General features: G+C 28.4%; 2 protein-coding genes across 2 annotated transcripts; one reads left to right on the forward strand and one right to left on the reverse strand.

Annotated features, from left to right (window-relative positions):
• The first annotated feature begins 8,863 nt into the window (after window positions 1-8,863).
• On the forward strand, window positions 8,864-12,420 carry LOC112737621 (protein ULTRAPETALA 1). The gene is made up of 3 exons (XM_025787591.3): window positions 8,864-9,661; window positions 10,426-10,741; window positions 11,987-12,420. Exons 1-3 carry the CDS (start codon window positions 9,454-9,456, stop codon window positions 12,159-12,161), a joined length of 699 nt encoding a protein of 232 aa, XP_025643376.1. The 5' UTR covers window positions 8,864-9,453; the 3' UTR covers window positions 12,162-12,420.
• Window positions 12,421-13,246: 826 nt separating this feature from the next.
• Window positions 13,247-16,426, reverse strand: LOC112737622 (uncharacterized). Its single transcript, XM_025787592.2, has 3 exons — window positions 15,521-16,426; window positions 14,759-14,836; window positions 13,247-14,552 (listed from the first exon to the last, which is right to left on the reverse strand). The coding sequence occupies exons 1-3, from the start codon at window positions 16,046-16,048 to the stop codon at window positions 13,488-13,490; spliced, it is 1,671 nt and encodes a 556-aa protein (XP_025643377.1). The 5' UTR covers window positions 16,049-16,426; the 3' UTR covers window positions 13,247-13,487.
• Window positions 16,427-17,864: the final 1,438 nt, after the last annotated feature.

Raw genomic sequence — 17,864 nt, forward strand, 5'->3', positions numbered from 1 at the left:
GGCCTATTTGTCATACCATGGTAAAAATGGAGGACCTATTTTACCTTTTTCTTTCCTGAAATGGATATGTCACGTACCATGATAATTGATAAAAGATGAGAGAAGTAAAAAAGTATTTTTTATTTTTTAATATTTTTAATTTATATAAAAAAAATCCCGACAAAAAACCAAATCAACACGCACGTACTGACATACATACATAACTGCATTTTAATTTGGCAAAAATTATTGATGCAGTAATATATTTCGATAAAAATTTATATATAATGTTTTTATGTAAAGTTAATAATTAAAAAATATTAAATAATAATTTAATTAAATTTTTAATTTATTTATAGGATATCAATATATTATCTGCTAATTTATTGTTAATAATAATTAATTATTATATTTTAATTATCGGATTTGAATTATCTAAAGTTTGAATTTCACTTTAGAGAGTAAAGTGTGATTTTTCACTATTTATTTTATAGGTAGGACCAAAAGAAAATATGAGAGAAAAATCATTTAAGGATAAGAGATCATACTTTATCTTCTAAAGTAAAAATTCAAAATTTAAAAAATCTAAATTTTTAATTACCATTAACATTAACATGTGTAAAGAAACACATTTATAAAGATACTTTTATTAGATACAACCATAAAAAAATATATTTTTATTATACACATTTACAAAAAATATTTTTATTAAATACAATTATAAACAAAATTGACAGAAATTAGTAGAATTATTGTTAGTTAGTAGTTACGTAACAGAATTGATTATTTAATAATTTTTAAATATTAATTTTATATAAAAATAACGGTAAGAGAGTGAGCTTCTATGATATAGACCGTTTGGGAGTACCAACAGAATTTTCATGCGTGCTCTCTTCTTCATCTTGTGGGGCCCAATAGGCCTGCATGCCCGTGTAAATTTCGCAGCACAAGTTCCTTACAAAAGTCTCTGTTATCGCAACTACATGATCACTTTGTAGGTTAGAATACAAATTTAGGTGGCGTTTTTTCCCCCTCTTGTAGCGTGTTTTCACTTTTCATCCACGATTTATGTTGAAATATTTAATACTAAAAATCGTTGTTTTTATCTATAATTTACTTTTGTTTTTTAAATTAAAATTATAAACCACTAGCAGCTCACCAGGCACTGCTGTTGAACTGTTTTTCTATTGAGTTTAAGAAATTAATTTTATATTTTTATTTTAAAATTATAAATTTAATAATAATTAAAGAAGAAATTATAAAAAATAAAATATCTTAAATTATTTAACATGTAAAATATTAAAAAATAAATTTAAATTAAAAAGTAAGAGTAAAAATTTATTGATATTATTTAAAGATTAGTTATTTATAAATATTATTAAATTTATTTATTTTTTTAATCTTATTTAATTATAAACAAATTTAAAAATTTATATCCAAAACATTTTTTATCTCCATCCAGAATTCTAATAGATAAAAAAATATATTTTTTAATTTAATATTAAAATAATAGTATTTTTATCTGACATTTAAGTAAAAATTATCTTTTGTAAATAACTAACATGTATTTTGGTTTATATATACTCTTTTTGAATCAGAATAATATTATTATCATTATTTTTTGAATTATATTTTGGTTTATAGTAATTTTAATTTTAATAAAATATGATATAAATAAGTCACATCAACATTAAAATAAAAAATACTTATCTAATAAATTTAAAGAATGAATGATATATTAACAAAAAAATAAAATTAATTTCTTAAAAACAATAAAAAAGTGGCTGAAAGTGTCTGTTCAGCCGCTTTTTTATTGAGTTAAAATTTTTTTTTATTTTTTTATTTTTAAAATTATAAATTTGATATCAATAAATAAAAATTAATTATAAAAAAATAAAATATTTTAAATTATTTAAGATATGTAAAAAATATAAAATAATTAAATTTAAATTAAAAAAGGTAAAAAGTTATATTATTATTATGTATACTAAAATTAAGATAAAGATTTACTAACATGATTTACAAATTAGTTATTTATATATTAAATTTATTTATTTTCTCAATCTTATTTAATTTAAAACAAATTTAAAAGTTTATATTCAAAATACTCTTTATTTTTATGTATAATTCGAATAGATAAAAAAATATTTTTTTAATCTTATATTAAACATCTTTAATTATTTTTAATTTTATTATTATTTTAAAATTATTAATTTTTATTTTGATTATATCATCTCATCATATTATACACTGTCATTTTTTCTTATCATTCTTTTTACATGGATAACTGTTAGTATTATCGTCTCACCGTCACTATTATGTTGTCTTGTTTTATTTTTTTTCTTATTTTCTTCTTCTATTAACCACAACCGCAATCAATTACCATAATAGCATTATGGCAGCTCTCATTTTTGTTCATCACTTTGTATGTGAAAGACAAATTAAAAATATATAAGAATGAGTTAACAAAATAACTTATGAGAGTATTGATAGGTATATACATGTCAAAAAAAATTAAAAAATAAATATCAGATAAAATGAATACAGTTTGGTAAGTAAAATGAAGAGAAAGGAAAATGAAGGTGAAAGTTATGCGTGAAATTAATATACGCAGTAAAATGGTATAAAATTTGCAATTGTAGTAAATGAATGCGAGGAAAAGATGGAGACGATACAATCACGATATTCAAGGAAGGAGAATGATGACAACAGTAATAATATAGAAGAGTGCACCTAATGGTGAGAGGAGAAGCACTAAAAATTGAATAATGAGATCAAACTTGGTATAAAGTACTCACATAAAGAATATACCAAAAATAAAACGATAAGATCCATAAAAAAATATTTATCACCCCTAATTATTTTTTTCCTCTTTTGGCGTCGAAAATCAACATTTGGCATAGTCATTATCTAGTTCAGAAAATTACAAAAATTCATCCAAATAATTGTTACATACAGAGAAGTAAGAAAAATTGAAAACGGATAAAATTAATTAAATGGATAAATTATTGGAATAAAGAATTGAAGAAGATGTTACGGTTTCTACAACTATTAGTGAAATATAGAATGAAAATAAGATAGAAGAACATGTGTTGGTGTTAACGGTGAAAGTTCTTTTATCTAAAGTAACTGACGCATGTACGGAAAAATCTCTATCATTAAGGGCAACATTAGAAAGTAAATTTGGATACGAAAACTCCGTATCCACATTATATATTGTTATAGATTTCTGTCTGTTACTTGTGCCTGTTTCATTGTCATGCGCTTCATTCATGTATGTTTCAAAAGTAAAATATAATTATTAAAAACTAATTGAATTCATAACAAAGAAAATTAGTTATCGTATTACCGGTATCAAATTGATGATGGTGGTAGCTCTGCTCATTTGTCTAATTGTAGTCAATTGGACTACTCATATGTTTGTAGTTTCCGCCTAGCATATTCTGTTTGGATCGACGATGATGTGATTGTTGATTTTTGTGAAGTTTCCATTTCTATTTGTCAAAAAGATAGCAAGATGCAGAGAAGAAGAATGTTTGCGAGACCAAAATTGAAAGTGAAAAAGTATTTAATTCTGTTGGGGTTTCAGTTTTTAAATTGAGTACGTAGTGGGAGCAGTTTTTTATTGGAAGTAAATCAGTTTTAAAATATGTCGTGGGTTGAAAATGAATCAGTTTAATACTCTGTCGTGAGGTCGTGAGATAAATTCTTTTTTTATAAAAAAATAAAAAAATTGAGGACATGGTAGCTGTTTGTTATATTGAAAATAGTGTCTAACAAAAATGAAAAAAAAAATAGAGGTAAAATAAGGAGAAGAAATTGGATACCAAACATTTCTATCCCATTATATATTGGTATAGATAATTTATTCTCTCCAATTAACAGTTCATAATCATCCTTTTAAATGACGATTTACATATAAAAAATCAAATTATGAATGTAATCAAATTTACTTCAAAATAATTTTGTATTTTTTATTGTATATATGAAAAAAAATCCCATATACATATATGTGGATCGTGGATCGTGGAAGAGTGAAACTACTTTTGGGCATTATTATACCTCAAAAGTCTGCGGATATTTACTTCAACTATTTTTTTCAAGTAGCCAATGTTTTCATTATTGTGTATCTAAAAGGGAATTGACTTAGGTGGGGAAACCTAAAATCAGGATCTTTTAAAAAAATATACAAAATATAATGTAAAATGACTATATTATACTTACTTTTTTTTTTTTACTTTTTTTCATTTTTTTAGTAGATTTTTTATTTTAATAAATAAAATAATTATAATAATTATTGAAATAAATAATTTAAAAATATTTACCAAAATAAATATCATTTTCTTATCTCTTTGCATATATCTCGTTTACAATATAAACGAGATATATGTATTTATAAATAATTAAATATAATTTTTAAAATAATAAAAAATATTAATAATTTTAATTGGACCAAACTCTTAAAAATATAACGTTTCAAATAATAGAGAAGATTGACTATTTTAAATAATAAGAAAGATAAACAATTAAATAATAAAAAATATGTACTGTTCATTTAAAATAAACATGTTTTAAAATGATTTATCTCTCACTCTTCTTTTGTTTTATTTATCTTTATCAACCTCTCCTAACAATTGACAAATGGTTATCTCCTACTCTTCATCTGTTTTATTTATTTCCATCAACTTCTCTTAATAATTGACAAACAATTATCTTCTATTATTTTTTATTTTATTACTATTTTTATTTTCATAACAAAAAAAATTAGCCACATATAAATTAAAAAAAAAGAAAATGAAGTGATAACAAAGAAAAAATATAAAATAGACATTAATATTTTAATATAAGTATATTTTATAAAATTATCTTTTATATAATAAAAATATTTTAATCTTATCCGTTGATTTAAAATTTTAATGGATAAGATTTATAAAGAATCTTAGACCACTAAAACCCAAATATTCTTTCCTCACCTAAGAAGCCTCCATTAAAAGACATTGACTTCATTCAATGCATAACATAAACATAAATATTCCACAATTTCAAGGTAGTTTCTTAATCAAAACACTCACTAACAGAATTCTTATTAGTGGACCAGATAGGCATGCGCTGTTTCTTGAAGCTTAGAAGTTAGACCTATGGGAATCATAGTTATTTTCAAGTGTAAAGTAATAATTAGATTCTTAATAATTTTGATTTTAAATTAATTAATTAAAAAATATTAATTTGATTATTTACCATAATAAATAATAGATATATATCCTTTTATTAATAAATAATATAAAACAAAATAAAATTATCAATATATTTTATTATTTATAATGAAATGTGTTCTGTTGCGGTTACATTAATATAAAAATAATATAATTTTAGACGGTGAAATATTAATTATTTTTTGAGTTTTTATATAATTTTTATCAAATTCTCTCTATTTACTATGAATCTTATTAAAATAGATGAAATTTTATTCTAAAAATTATTATTTAAATAATGATCTTTTATAAATAGACACATCATAATAATTAACAGTATATATAAGTATTTTCGTTAAATTTTGTATGATAAATTGATTAAAAAATATAACATGTTTATTATTTACTATTATAAATGATCAAATTGATATTTTTTTAAGTGATTAATTAATTCAAAATTGAAATCTTGAAGGACTTTCCTTTACTCTATTTTCAATTTGTCTCCCAAAGAACAAAGATGTAGTGCACTGATGTGTGGTGGTTGACTGGTTGGAGCTTCCCTAATGATGCTAAAATAAGAAATTATGTTAATTATTAGTTGGAGGCCATATCTGATTGAAATTGTTTCTTGATAATTACATTTGATACCATGCCATTGCCATATAATCTTTGAAAATGCAACTGACACTTGCCTTCCCTTCAATCCCTTGCCTTAGGTAATTATTACTATTTACCATCTTATTAGATTATTAGTGCATTAATTAAAGGGAACACAAACTTTTAATTTGTTATTAAAATCTTAAATCTCTCTGCCACCATATGAATAATGTGGCAACTAAAACAAATTCAGTGCTTAAAAAAGTGGTATATACCTATATATTATTTCTGACACTTTGCCCAAACTATAAGCTATGCATTTAAAGTTAGTTTGTATGCCAATGAGAAAAGGTGGATTCTGTCTTTTATTGTGGTGCCTAAATTGTCTAACTTATTTTTATAAGTAAAAAATAAAATAAAAATAAAATATTTAAAATTTATTAAATATTATTTTTTTATTTTTTTTAATAAGTTAGACACCATGTCTTAGACACCATAACATTTACCATGAGAATAATCAAATATAAATTTTTCTTTTATTTTTATTGGATAAACTACTAAAAATATACTTAAATTTTATTATTAACAAAATTTTTTTAAATAATTTAAAATTTTAAAAAAATATTTAATATTAAATATATATTTTAAAAATTAAATTTTAAGGTAATTTTTTACAAACATAATTAAAAAAATAAAATATTTTTATTCTTAAAATTTAGTAATTTTTCGTTAAGTATATATTTTTTGTGTTCTTTTATCAATAACTAATAATACTTTTAAAAAATCACAAAAAATATATACTTAACAAAAAATCACTAAATTATAAGAATAAAAATATTTTATTTTTTTTAATATGCTTGTAAAAAATTACATTAAAATTTAATTTTAAAATATTTTTTACAAAATATATATTTAATATAAGATATTTTTGTTATATTTCTAAATTATTTAAAAAAAATTTACCAATAACAAAATTAAAATACATTTTTATGGACAATAAAATTATTTGAGTATATTTTTAATAGTTTACCATTTATATTCATATCCGCATATTCCTTTGCTAAACTAGCAAGCGATTTTTCCTTTCTTTAATGGAAGTAGAGAACTTTTTATTTAGTTACGTCTATGCCAAGTTGTTCAGATATAGATGACTTCACACATCTTTCACAAATTATTATAATTTGATGTAATGTCATGAAACCATGTCCGTCACACGGGTTTGTACATTTCATATAAGCTTTTTTCTCTTATTCATTCATATTATAATAATAAAATTTTTAATGATTAAAAAACCGAATTATAAATTTTTAGGTGATAAAAATTCTAATATCATAATATAAAATTATTTATTATAAAAATTTAAATTTATAAAAAATATATAAATAATTATATTTTTAGCGCGCATATATATATATATATAGAACTGTGTGATTTGCATAACAAAAAATCTTTAATTAAACTAATTTTAAAATATTAGCTATTACAAATAAAAATGTTGTACCAGAAAACTAAATATTTTAAGTTTCTTAATATTTTGTAAAAAAAAATTCTAAACTCAAAATCCAATTTTAAGAAAAATAAGTTCGTGATTAAAATTGAAATATCATCTAATTGTGCTATATTTATCTGTATTACATTATATTTATTAACTATTATATATACAGCCCGTTTTTGTGTGTCTTTATATATATATATATATATATATATATATATATATATATATATATATAGAACTATAAACAATTTGCTCTTTTTATGAACACATAGATTAATTAAGTGAAAGGGTAAAGACAAACAAGATAGTAGAAAAATAATTCAAGTAGTGAGGATAATTTAAAAATTTTAACGCTTAATTTAAGATTTTTTAATGAGTTTTTCAATTTTTTATTTTAACAAAAATAAAAAAGATAAAAATAAATCATATATAATATAATAATGAAGATTGTATGTTGTGACATTTAATTTTAACAAGAGAAAAAATTAGGAAGGGGGTTTAGAAAAAGAAGCAGAAATAAATTATATTTGTCAATTTCTCGTGCTAGACAGTCTACATCAACTTTTTAATTCGACAAGTTATTCTAAAGTCATCCCATGTAAATATAATAAATTAATCATGAGGTTTATTTTAGACCCTTGCATATTTTTGTTATGAAATAATATGTTCTAAATATATTAACATTTATCAAAATTTATACTAAATATAATATATACTTAAAATTTATTGAATTATATTAATGAAATTTTAAGAGAACAATTAAAAAATTTAATGTGAGAAACTATACATTTTATGTAAAATTAGTTATATATATACTATTAGTATTTTTTTTATGTTGTTAAAAACGGGAATGGATCCTCTATATATTTTTTTTTTACAATTGAGGGAATAAAGTGTGATCTCCCACCATTAATTTTAGAAGTAGGATCAAGAATAAATATGAGAGAGAGAACAATAAAAGGTTAGAAATCACACTTTACATTATCAATTTTTTTTAACAATTGAAAGAATTTATTCCCGTTAAAAAGTTGGTTTGATTCTTACCTAATAAATTTATAAAAATGGGGGTAGAAATGGGATTCATCAATTATTTCCTCTTGACCTTGTTAGGATTTTCAAAGTAAATATATAATTATATCACAATCACCACAGTGGTTTTGCTTGGATCAATATATAGGCATAGTAACAGTAAGTACTCAAAACAAAACAAAAAGGAACAATCATAATTGCTATTCATTTTTCTTATTTACCAGTTTATATGCTTACCGTGTTCGGAACATATAAGTCATGACTTTATATATCATGATAACGGGCATGAAAAGTGAAAATAATAAATTCTATTTCCAAATAACAATAATAAGGTTGAAGTTTCAATATGAGTATGAGTTCTAACATTAATTTAGGCCAGAAAGCAGATAGTTGATCAACCGAATTGCAGGTTATGCAGATGAGAACAGAATCACTCTCTCATTCTAAAAACCATAACCCCACCTCCTTTTTCTTTTTCAAACTAGTCCACCATTTCTTTAATGCACAAGATCATGAGTAATAATATGAAGATACAAGAAGCCTAAAAGGCTAGAAACTAGAATCCCCCACTCCCCGAAAACCTCATACACTATATGCACTACGCGCATCTATCCAATTATCTAAAAAAATACGTACCATTCAAATTTAAAAAAATATGGTCTTCATCTCTCTCTCAATGTCATATGATGCAAGTAGCATCATAAAGCCACTGTTTTTCACAAACAAAACAAGGAAGGACACATCACACATCACAATTCACAAACGCAAACTAACATTTTTTGTTTCACTATACGCCATCCAGCTCACACTATATTCATTCAAAAATCAAAACACCCCATCACCATTCGCCAACTAACCTCTCTCTCTCTCTCTCTCTCTCTCTCTCTCTCTCTCTCTCTCTCAAAACTATATATTCAACGTTTTCTCGGCCAGATCTCTCTCGGAACAACGTGGTGTTTGGCCCTCTCTCTCTCTCTCTCTCTTTTTGGGTACCTTAAAAGCCCGTTATATATCCCTTTTCTTTCGCACACGCCACATTTGTTTTTTCATTTAACTTTCTATATCGAAAACCCCCATCATATCGTTCGATTGTTTTTTTCCGATCGACCCACATCTGTTTGTGACGAAAAACAGAGTCTTTTGGGGGAGATAATAATAATAATGGCGAATGGAGAGAGTGGGGTAGTGGCAGCAATCTTCAGTGAGGATGAGCTGAGTGAGGTGAGTGGCGTGAAGCGAGTTGGTGACTATGTTGAAATCACGTGCGGTTGTACTAGCCACAGGTATGGTGATGCTGTTGGAAGGCTTAGGGTTTTCGTTAATGGCTACCTTGAAATCACTTGTGAATGCACCCCTGGTTGCCAAGAAGGTTCTCTCTCTCTCTCTCTAAATATTTGTTTTGTTTATGAATGTGCATGTGTGTTGTGTGAGGGTTAGTCTTTTTTGATATACACACTTAAAGTGTATGTTGAATTGTCTCAGTGAAACTTGTTTGGGTTTTGATATAACCTATTATATTGTATTGAGCCAGTGGAATGAGAAATGTGGAAAATTCTTCATTAACACGTTTGAAGATAGGTTATTTCTAACTAAGGTTGTACATATTTAATAACATAGCATAATAATATAGAAGCATAACCATGACGGTAGTTTGAGGTGTGATCTTTGTTGCTCCAAGGTCATTAATTCAAGTGTGTTTGGCAGAGTAGAATAGTGTAAGCTTTTAGCTGCTAATATATACAATGTAGTTCTTGGTTTGGAATGTATGATATGCTAATATGTACAATCTAATTTCATTCACTGTGTAGTTAGAACATGATTGACTATGTGCTCCGGTACAGAAGGAATTGAATAGTACCTCTGCTGATTTGGAAATCTTGTTTGCGACAATGCACGATGGTATCATATAGCTTCAACCTAATACATGAAATAGTGACTTGATAATTGAATTTTAGTAGAGATTTTACATGTGATCATGATTGATCTCGAAAGCCATGAAATATTGAATTAGAAAATTTTCTTTATAACAGTGTTTTCCTTCATGTCCTTATTGTATAGTCTCAGTACATGAAATTAGAATGAATACAAATAGCACATTTCATCATTTTAACTGTGTTTTTTTGTTGATGTTAGACAAGTTGAGTCCTTCTGCATTTGAGAAACACTCTGGAAGAGAGACAGCTCGAAAGTGGAAGAACAACATATGGGTAATAGTGAAGGGTGAGAAGGTTCCATTGTTCAAAACAGTGCTACTCAAATACTACAACCAAGTTTCAAAAGCTGCTGCTCTTAAATCCCAAAGTGGAAGGTCACACCGTGATGAGTTTGTTAGGTGCACAGTGTGCAACAAAGAGCGCAGGTTCCGTCTGAGGAGTAAAGAGGAATGCCGAGTTCACCATGATGCTTTGGCAGATGCTAATTGGAAATGTTCTGATCTCCAATATGACAAGTATGCATGTCTTGTTTCTTATCTTTCTCTTGCATTTCAATAGTGGATGCTTTTATTGCTGATATCAATAATAAATGTATGTACATAGCTTGTATTGATTTAGTGTTGATATATATTTAGTAATTAGAGTTAGTAATTAATGTCCTTGTTTTTATTTTGCTTAAGCCTAATCGTGTCTTCCATTTTATACATGATAAATTCATCATTGGATGGGGGTGTTAGTCCAAATTTATTGGTGTGTCCATTAGCTTTGACCTCTTTATATTTGTTTTGTTTTAATCATGGTTAGTTGACTTGAGAGTGAATCTGATCAATTTCCTTTAACTAATAAGAAACATTTTCATGCAAATAGAGAAATGGTTTTTTCACCCTCAATCTTCTTTTCATGAATTAAGATTTAGTTGATTAAAGTCATATAATAATAAAATAAATCAGCTTAGTATAGAAGAAAATATAAGTTCATGTTTCTGAACTTATCTGAATATGAACAAATTAATCCTTTCTAATTATCCAAGGTTATATACTAATAACATACTGTTCCTTCATGTTTGATTTGATGCAGATAATTTTTTAAATACTAGTAGTCAAATCACAATACTGTTCTCTGAGTAACTAATTTACATTGATATGGACATTTTGTATAGTGTCAGAATATATATTATATATATGGTGTAACGTTACTTTAAGTAATGCAAAATATAATAAATAAGTGTTAATTCCATTATTTGATCTCATTATAATGAAAATTTGACATAGTATGTGGTAATATTTTATTGATATCTATGTATGCTAGTACTTGTTAACAGCTATTAGTGATAACCATTAACATCAGTTACTGTGTCTTGGAGATGCTATCATGCATTTATGAAATTATTCTGAAGAACATTTACTAACATCTTACTAATGAAAACAAAGATCAAACTGATGGGGATTTTCCAATTAAGTGTACATTGCATTGCATATATAAATGATTGATTTAAAATCTGAAAATAAGAGAATCTTTTCTATGCTATTAAGATATAAGAAAACAGTATCAGTAGTTCAGTACCAATGAAAATTACAACTTACAAGTACTGGCTTGTTTTCACACAGTGTTTGGCTGTTAAGTTATATGGAATATCTTAAAGTTCTAACTTAGTGTCCTTATCAAAAGATTCAAGTTTTTTGGGCACATTCCTTACTACACTAATGGTGCTGTTATATATTATACTTGATGGAGAATTGATTAATAGTAGCTTCTTTCAGAATTACATGTGATGATGAAGAAGAACGAGGGAGCCGCAGAGTATACAGGGGATGCACTCGCTCTCCGACATGCAAAGGTTGCACCTCCTGTGTCTGCTTCGGCTGCAGCATCTGCCGCTTTTCAGATTGCAGCTGCCAGACTTGTACTGACTTCACAAGCAATGTCAAAGTTTGATATTCATCCATCTTCTTCATATAGGCTTGTTTATGCCTATATCAATATTTTTAATTTTCTAATTGGACTCAACTTCCAGTCTGAGTTCATCAATCATTGTTCTCATTGACTGGATCATAAAATTACAATGTTAGTGATTCTGATTCTGTTCTCTCTCATAATGTTTTACCTAATATAGTCATACATTGATTCTTAGTAGTGAATAAATTTGTTCTAGACCTCCATATTTATCAATAGAAAAAATCAACAGATCAAGAAAGTAGTGGTGTTAATTATGATATACAAGTGATGGTGACATAGTGCGACCAGCTTCGTTGTTTTGGGAATTATTGGGTAGTAGTGTGAAGATTTTGTACCCCAATAATGCCCAAGTTGTTGTGTGTGTATTAATGATTGGACGAGTTACCATAGACAATAACAATGAGTGGAGTGGAGTGGAGTGGAGGAGTTACCATAACCAAGTCATTGTTAAGGGGAGCACTTCACCACATGCTTATATAGGCACTACCTTTAGATGCTCAGAGAGGACTCACTTTCTCCTTTCTTTGCCTTACTAATATCAAATGAAGTGTAAAACATTTTTTATATCTAAAAATACAAGTCACTTCAATGTTGATATGTCTAAAATTGTCGTCTTGGTTTTGTGTTTTAGTTCCTCATCTTTTTATTAGTTTTTTTTTTTTAAATCCGTATTTTCTGTAAACTGATCGTGGGTAATTATATTTATAAAAAAAGATTAAATTATTTACAAGGACAAAAAATAGAAGTTTGGATACTATTATCTATTAAATCTATTTACATCTTTCAAAGTAGTTATAATAACCAAAATTTAGTACTGGTAATTAAAAAAAAATTGATAGAATTAATATTGAAATTTGTCTATAAAAAATTACCTAATTTCTAAATCGATCTCTAAAAGATTTGATCAATCAAAGTAATTTATGAAAGATACAACTATAAATTAAATTAGTCTTTTCATCATTTAGACGATAATATATCACGTTAAATACCATTTAACATGATGACAAAAATTTATTTATAGTATTAACCCAAAAGTGATAGGATGACTTGTTTTGACAAAACTGTTTCGCAACAAAAATCCATTCCGAATCTATTCAAGGAAAACACTTCCAAAACTACTAATTATACATATAACTAAAGTTTTAGACCTCTTCTATTTCAAGAGCTCATTGAATTCATTCTTTTCTTTTAAAAAAAAAATAAAAAGGATAGGTTTTCATCAAATTTACAAGGAAAGCGAAGCACAATCCTTCAAAATCGCCCCAACTCATTGGAATGTGCTACGAGCACACAACACAATAACCTTCACTTGGCTGGTCTCCATCCTTTCCTACCACCCCTACCAGCACCATGAAATGTTTTCCCTCCATTATTACTAGCAGATGCACCCGGATGAAATTGAGGAGGACCACCTCGATTAGGACTAGATTGTGCCGACAATTCATTGTGTGGAAAACCCTGTTGCACCATAGGTGGTTGCTGAATCTGCGGGAAGGGTGGGGAGTTCAACCCAAATGCCATTTGGTGTTGAGCCATAAGCCCCTGCGCATATATGGCGGCTTGTGCAAGTATATTTTGCTGGACCACCCCAGGCAACATTGCTCCCTGAGGCAACTGCTGTTGAAATGGAACTCCGGGCATTGCCATTGGCAACTGATGAGGAAATTGAGTGTTTTGCGGGCACCAAGGCATGCCATTCGTTGGAAATACGTTAGGAATAACAGTAGGCAATGGCTGCTGCGGAAGTGTTGCCCCATTTGTCCAAACTCCATTGGGTGGGATGTTAGGACCTGCGTTTGAGTTTGGAATCGGAAATGGTGGAAATGCAGAAGTTCCGGCAAAAGGGCCTTGTCCTTGGCCTGGAAAAGGTAAACAATTTCTGCGATCATGAGGTGCTGCGGCAGGTGGAGCAGATGCTTTGGGGATGGAAGTTACCGCATGCTTTTGTGGTGAAACCTTCTTTTTATTATGTTTACTCTTACTAGGATTTTGATCATTTGGACCTCTCTTGGCCATTCTTTGCATTCTCCTGTATTCCGCTTCCTTCTCATCATCTGAAAACTCTAATTCATCGGACAACTCTTCGTCGTTTGCACCAGATGCATCATAACCTTTCTTGTAAAGATCCTTGTTATTAAGCACATAATTGGCGAATTCAGGGACGAATGAGATTGAGGTTCCCCCTTGGACCTCAGTGGGTACTTCATTTTCGGAATTGTACCTCACAACATAATATGGATTTTTGACTGGTCCAAAGATTTCGTCAATTAAACCTAGTGGTTTTCTACTTTCAGTTATCCAGAGGATAGAACCTTCGCTAAGAGGATCATGCTTCTCAATTCCTTCCACAATGACTTTAGCACCGAGTTTCTGTAAAATGAGAAACTTGAATGAGATTATTCCAACAATAAACTATACCCTACTAATCTATTTCCACTCGTCATAACGCTAAAACAAACACCTAATTCAAACAGAGGGGTCACCGAGCAACTAAAGAAATTAACGAAATCAACAAAGTGTGTAATAGATTGCTCATTTCATTTCTTTTAATAGTACCAAGGTTCTTGTGAGCTTACCGACATAACAACTCCCACTGGCCGCATCTGATGACTTGGTTCTAAGGTCACATTAATAGGGGGTACCGGAGGGAGATCCTGCAAAAGTTTACACCAATCAAAAGAAATCCCAAAAGCAAAACAAACTTGCAGAATTGCACAAAGCTAGACCTCCAAGTTACTGAAACTAGATGCATGTATCATGCTCAATACAAAGCATTCTTCATCATTAATTCAACATTGCATCAACTGTCAAGGGATTTTCAAATTTTCTTTTGTATTACATTCTAATTTCCATTACTTCCAACTTAATAGAAACTTTCAAAACAATATCCGGAACAAAATATTCCCCCTGAACAAACCAAATAAAAACAAAGATCTTTGAACTGAAATCAAAACAATCCAATCCTCAGTTCCCCACTACAACATTTATGTCATGTGAAAATCCCACACAAGAAAAGACATAATACATGCTACAGAGCCTATATCAGAAGAGCTCAAAGTCGAAAGAGTAACCAGTGCTAATATCAAACTGATTAAACATGACAAGAACATAACAAAAAATTTCTCAGCAAATTTAAACTCATCAGTGTATATGCATAAAGTTCCTATGCGACCAGCATCACATTTACAAACATCTTTAGTTACTAAATAGCTAATAGTTTAATTTACCTTCTCTGTTAAAAGCAGCATTAAAAGATTATATTTTTTTTCCAATGAAGCAGCATTAAAACAAATAAAATCCAAAATCTAAATAGCAAATATAATCAATAACAGTCATACCTCAAGTTCATTCTTTGATTTAATGGGTTCTCCTCCTCCAACATCAGCTTCATCATCATCGCCGTCACCACCATCATCTTCCATGCTCCAACTAACCATCTTTTCTCCATCATCGTCATCATCGGAACCATCAATCTCACCTTCTTCAACTTCTACGTCAGCATCAGCATCTTCCCCATTCTCTTCCTCCTCCTCATCATCATCGTCATCACTGTCATTATCCCCGCTACCGCTTTCCTCAGAACTTGAAGAAGAAGACTCCGACGATGATGACGTGGAACTCTCAGACTCTTCATCACTTTCACTCTCGGCTTCAATTTCAGCTTTAACTTCTGCTTCAGAGGCACCCAATAAGCTGATTTTCTCTACGCCTTCCTCAATGGCGCACCCCAAAGTCTCAACCTTTTCACAGTTTGACTTTATGGGTCCATTGGAATTCGGATAGAGACCCGACTCGTTTGTGTCGGCGAGTGGAACACCGTCGGTGTTGTTGGTCGTGGTGGTGGCGGCGCTGTGTTGGGAATCCATAACAGAGATAGTTGGGTTAGAAAGCAACAAAACTATATTGAATGGAGGAATGAAGAACGAAGAGCGGGAAAGGCTTCAACGTTGAAAGTGAAGAGTGTGCGGTTTGTATTTGCGTTCTGATTTCGATGCTTAAACCCTAGGAGCTCGAGGTTTTTGATAAAAGCAGCTAAAACGAGGGAACATCAATTATGTTTACCCTACGTCGTCGTTTTGTTTATGCTCCCTTTTACTTTTTGCTCCTTGTAAAAGAGGTAATTGCTATTGATGCCAAAAGCTGGCAACACATATCTTACTCGCAGCAAGCTATCCAATCCGCTAAAAATAAAATAGGGTGTCGTGCGAATTTGTTTACAAGTATAGTTCGATGCGGGTTCAGCCAATATTCTACTCACACCTTTAACATATTATATAATATATATATTTAAAAATTATATGTATAATAAAAAAAGTGGATATTAAATTCACAAATTCCTTTTTATAAAAACTCAAACTAATTCACTAAATTAATTATTTAAATTATTAATTTAATATATTTATTATTTAAAAATAATATTGTAAGAACTTAGAATTAGAAAAAAAATGACAAAATATTTATTTTTGTTTGTATTATTTTAATATTTTTAAGAACTTAATAATCATATTATTTTTAATTTTATTATTTTTAATTTTAATTTAAATTTAATTTTTTATTTTTTATTTTATTAATATGTACAAAATATAGAATGATTGAATTATATATTTTTTTAAAAAATTTAATTTTCTTGCGGGTAAGATCGGATAAGATAGGGTTAACAACTTTAAGGTGCGAGTAGGATTAAGATCGAGAGATTCTCAACTCGAGAGTATGGTAAAGTTGAATTTTAAGAACGGTTTCGCTACGTTACCAACAGCATATCTGCCAACTTCTGCCAACTCTTATTTATAATTGTGTTTCATAGAAGTGTGTTTGTAGATGTGTCTAATAAAAATGTATTTTTTATAGCTGTGTTTAATAGAAGTGTATTTATAGATATATTTTTTGGATGTGTTTTTTTATATATGTATTTAAAATATATTAATTATTAGACACATCCATGAACACACTTCCATGAAACACAATTATAAATAAGAGTTGGCAGAAGTTGGCAGATAATATGTTGGTAACCTATACTTTTCCTTTTAAGAAAATTTTCAACCCGCAGGTAGAGTTAGGGTAGAGTTCAAGCCCTAACATACCCTACCAATTGTCCCTAGTGATACTTAATTTACCAAAAATAAATTAAAAATTAATATTTAATTTAAAAAATATAAAAGTAAATAATTTTTAAAAATTTAAAATTTACTACAAAAAAAATAAGTTAGGCAAAATTTAGGTACCAACTCATAGGCACTGTAGAATTAGTCTTTAAACAAACACCTAGATAAACTAATGGATAAGCTCTTTTTAAAGCAGTCATGCTACACATTCATGTAATTTTGTATCCAAGTTCATTCAAGTTGGCCCAACACAAAAAAAAACCCAATACCATTAAATGAAATGTGAAAGACACGCGCCCAACACACACGAAACTGCTCTTGCCCAACCCTTCTTCTCTTCTTCTTCTCTTCTTTCCCGCGCTTCTTCTTCTTCTTCTCACGCCCGTTTACGCACGGAACATCTTCTTCTTCGCCTTTTTCTTCGCGTTCCTCCTCCTCTTCATTCTCCTCCTTCTTTTTCGCGTTCTTTCTTTTTCACGTATTTTCTCCTTATCATCATTCTTTTGTTTTTGTTGCTACTATATTTTTTTGTCTTTTCCTCCTTCTCTCTTTGGTGAAGAAGCAGTAAAAGGTGAGGAGG

This window comes from Arachis hypogaea, chromosome 13 (genome assembly GCF_003086295.3).
Source record: "Arachis hypogaea cultivar Tifrunner chromosome 13, arahy.Tifrunner.gnm2.J5K5, whole genome shotgun sequence".
NCBI lineage: Eukaryota > Viridiplantae > Streptophyta > Magnoliopsida > Fabales > Fabaceae > Arachis > Arachis hypogaea.

What these genes read in the sequence shown, in the direction of transcription:
- LOC112737621 (XM_025787591.3), top strand. Translation starts at nt 9,454, where the DNA reads ATGGCGAATGGAGAGAGTGGGGTAGTGGCAGCAATCTTCAGTGAGGAT. An exon ending in CACCCCTGGTTGCCAAGAAG is followed by an intron (nt 9,662 to 10,425) that starts GTTCTCTCTCTC and finishes TGTTGATGTTAG; the next exon opens with ACAAGTTGAGTCCTTCTGCA. An exon ending in TCTGATCTCCAATATGACAA is followed by an intron (nt 10,742 to 11,986) that starts GTATGCATGTCT and finishes AGCTTCTTTCAG; the next exon opens with AATTACATGTGATGATGAAG.
- LOC112737622 (XM_025787592.2), bottom strand. Translation starts at nt 16,048, where the DNA reads ATGGATTCCCAACACAGCGCCGCCACCACCACGACCAACAACACCGAC. An exon ending in AATCAAAGAATGAACTTGAG is followed by an intron (nt 14,837 to 15,520) that starts GTATGACTGTTA and finishes AAACTTTTGCAG; the next exon opens with GATCTCCCTCCGGTACCCCC. An exon ending in CAGTGGGAGTTGTTATGTCG is followed by an intron (nt 14,553 to 14,758) that starts GTAAGCTCACAA and finishes CTCATTTTACAG; the next exon opens with AAACTCGGTGCTAAAGTCAT.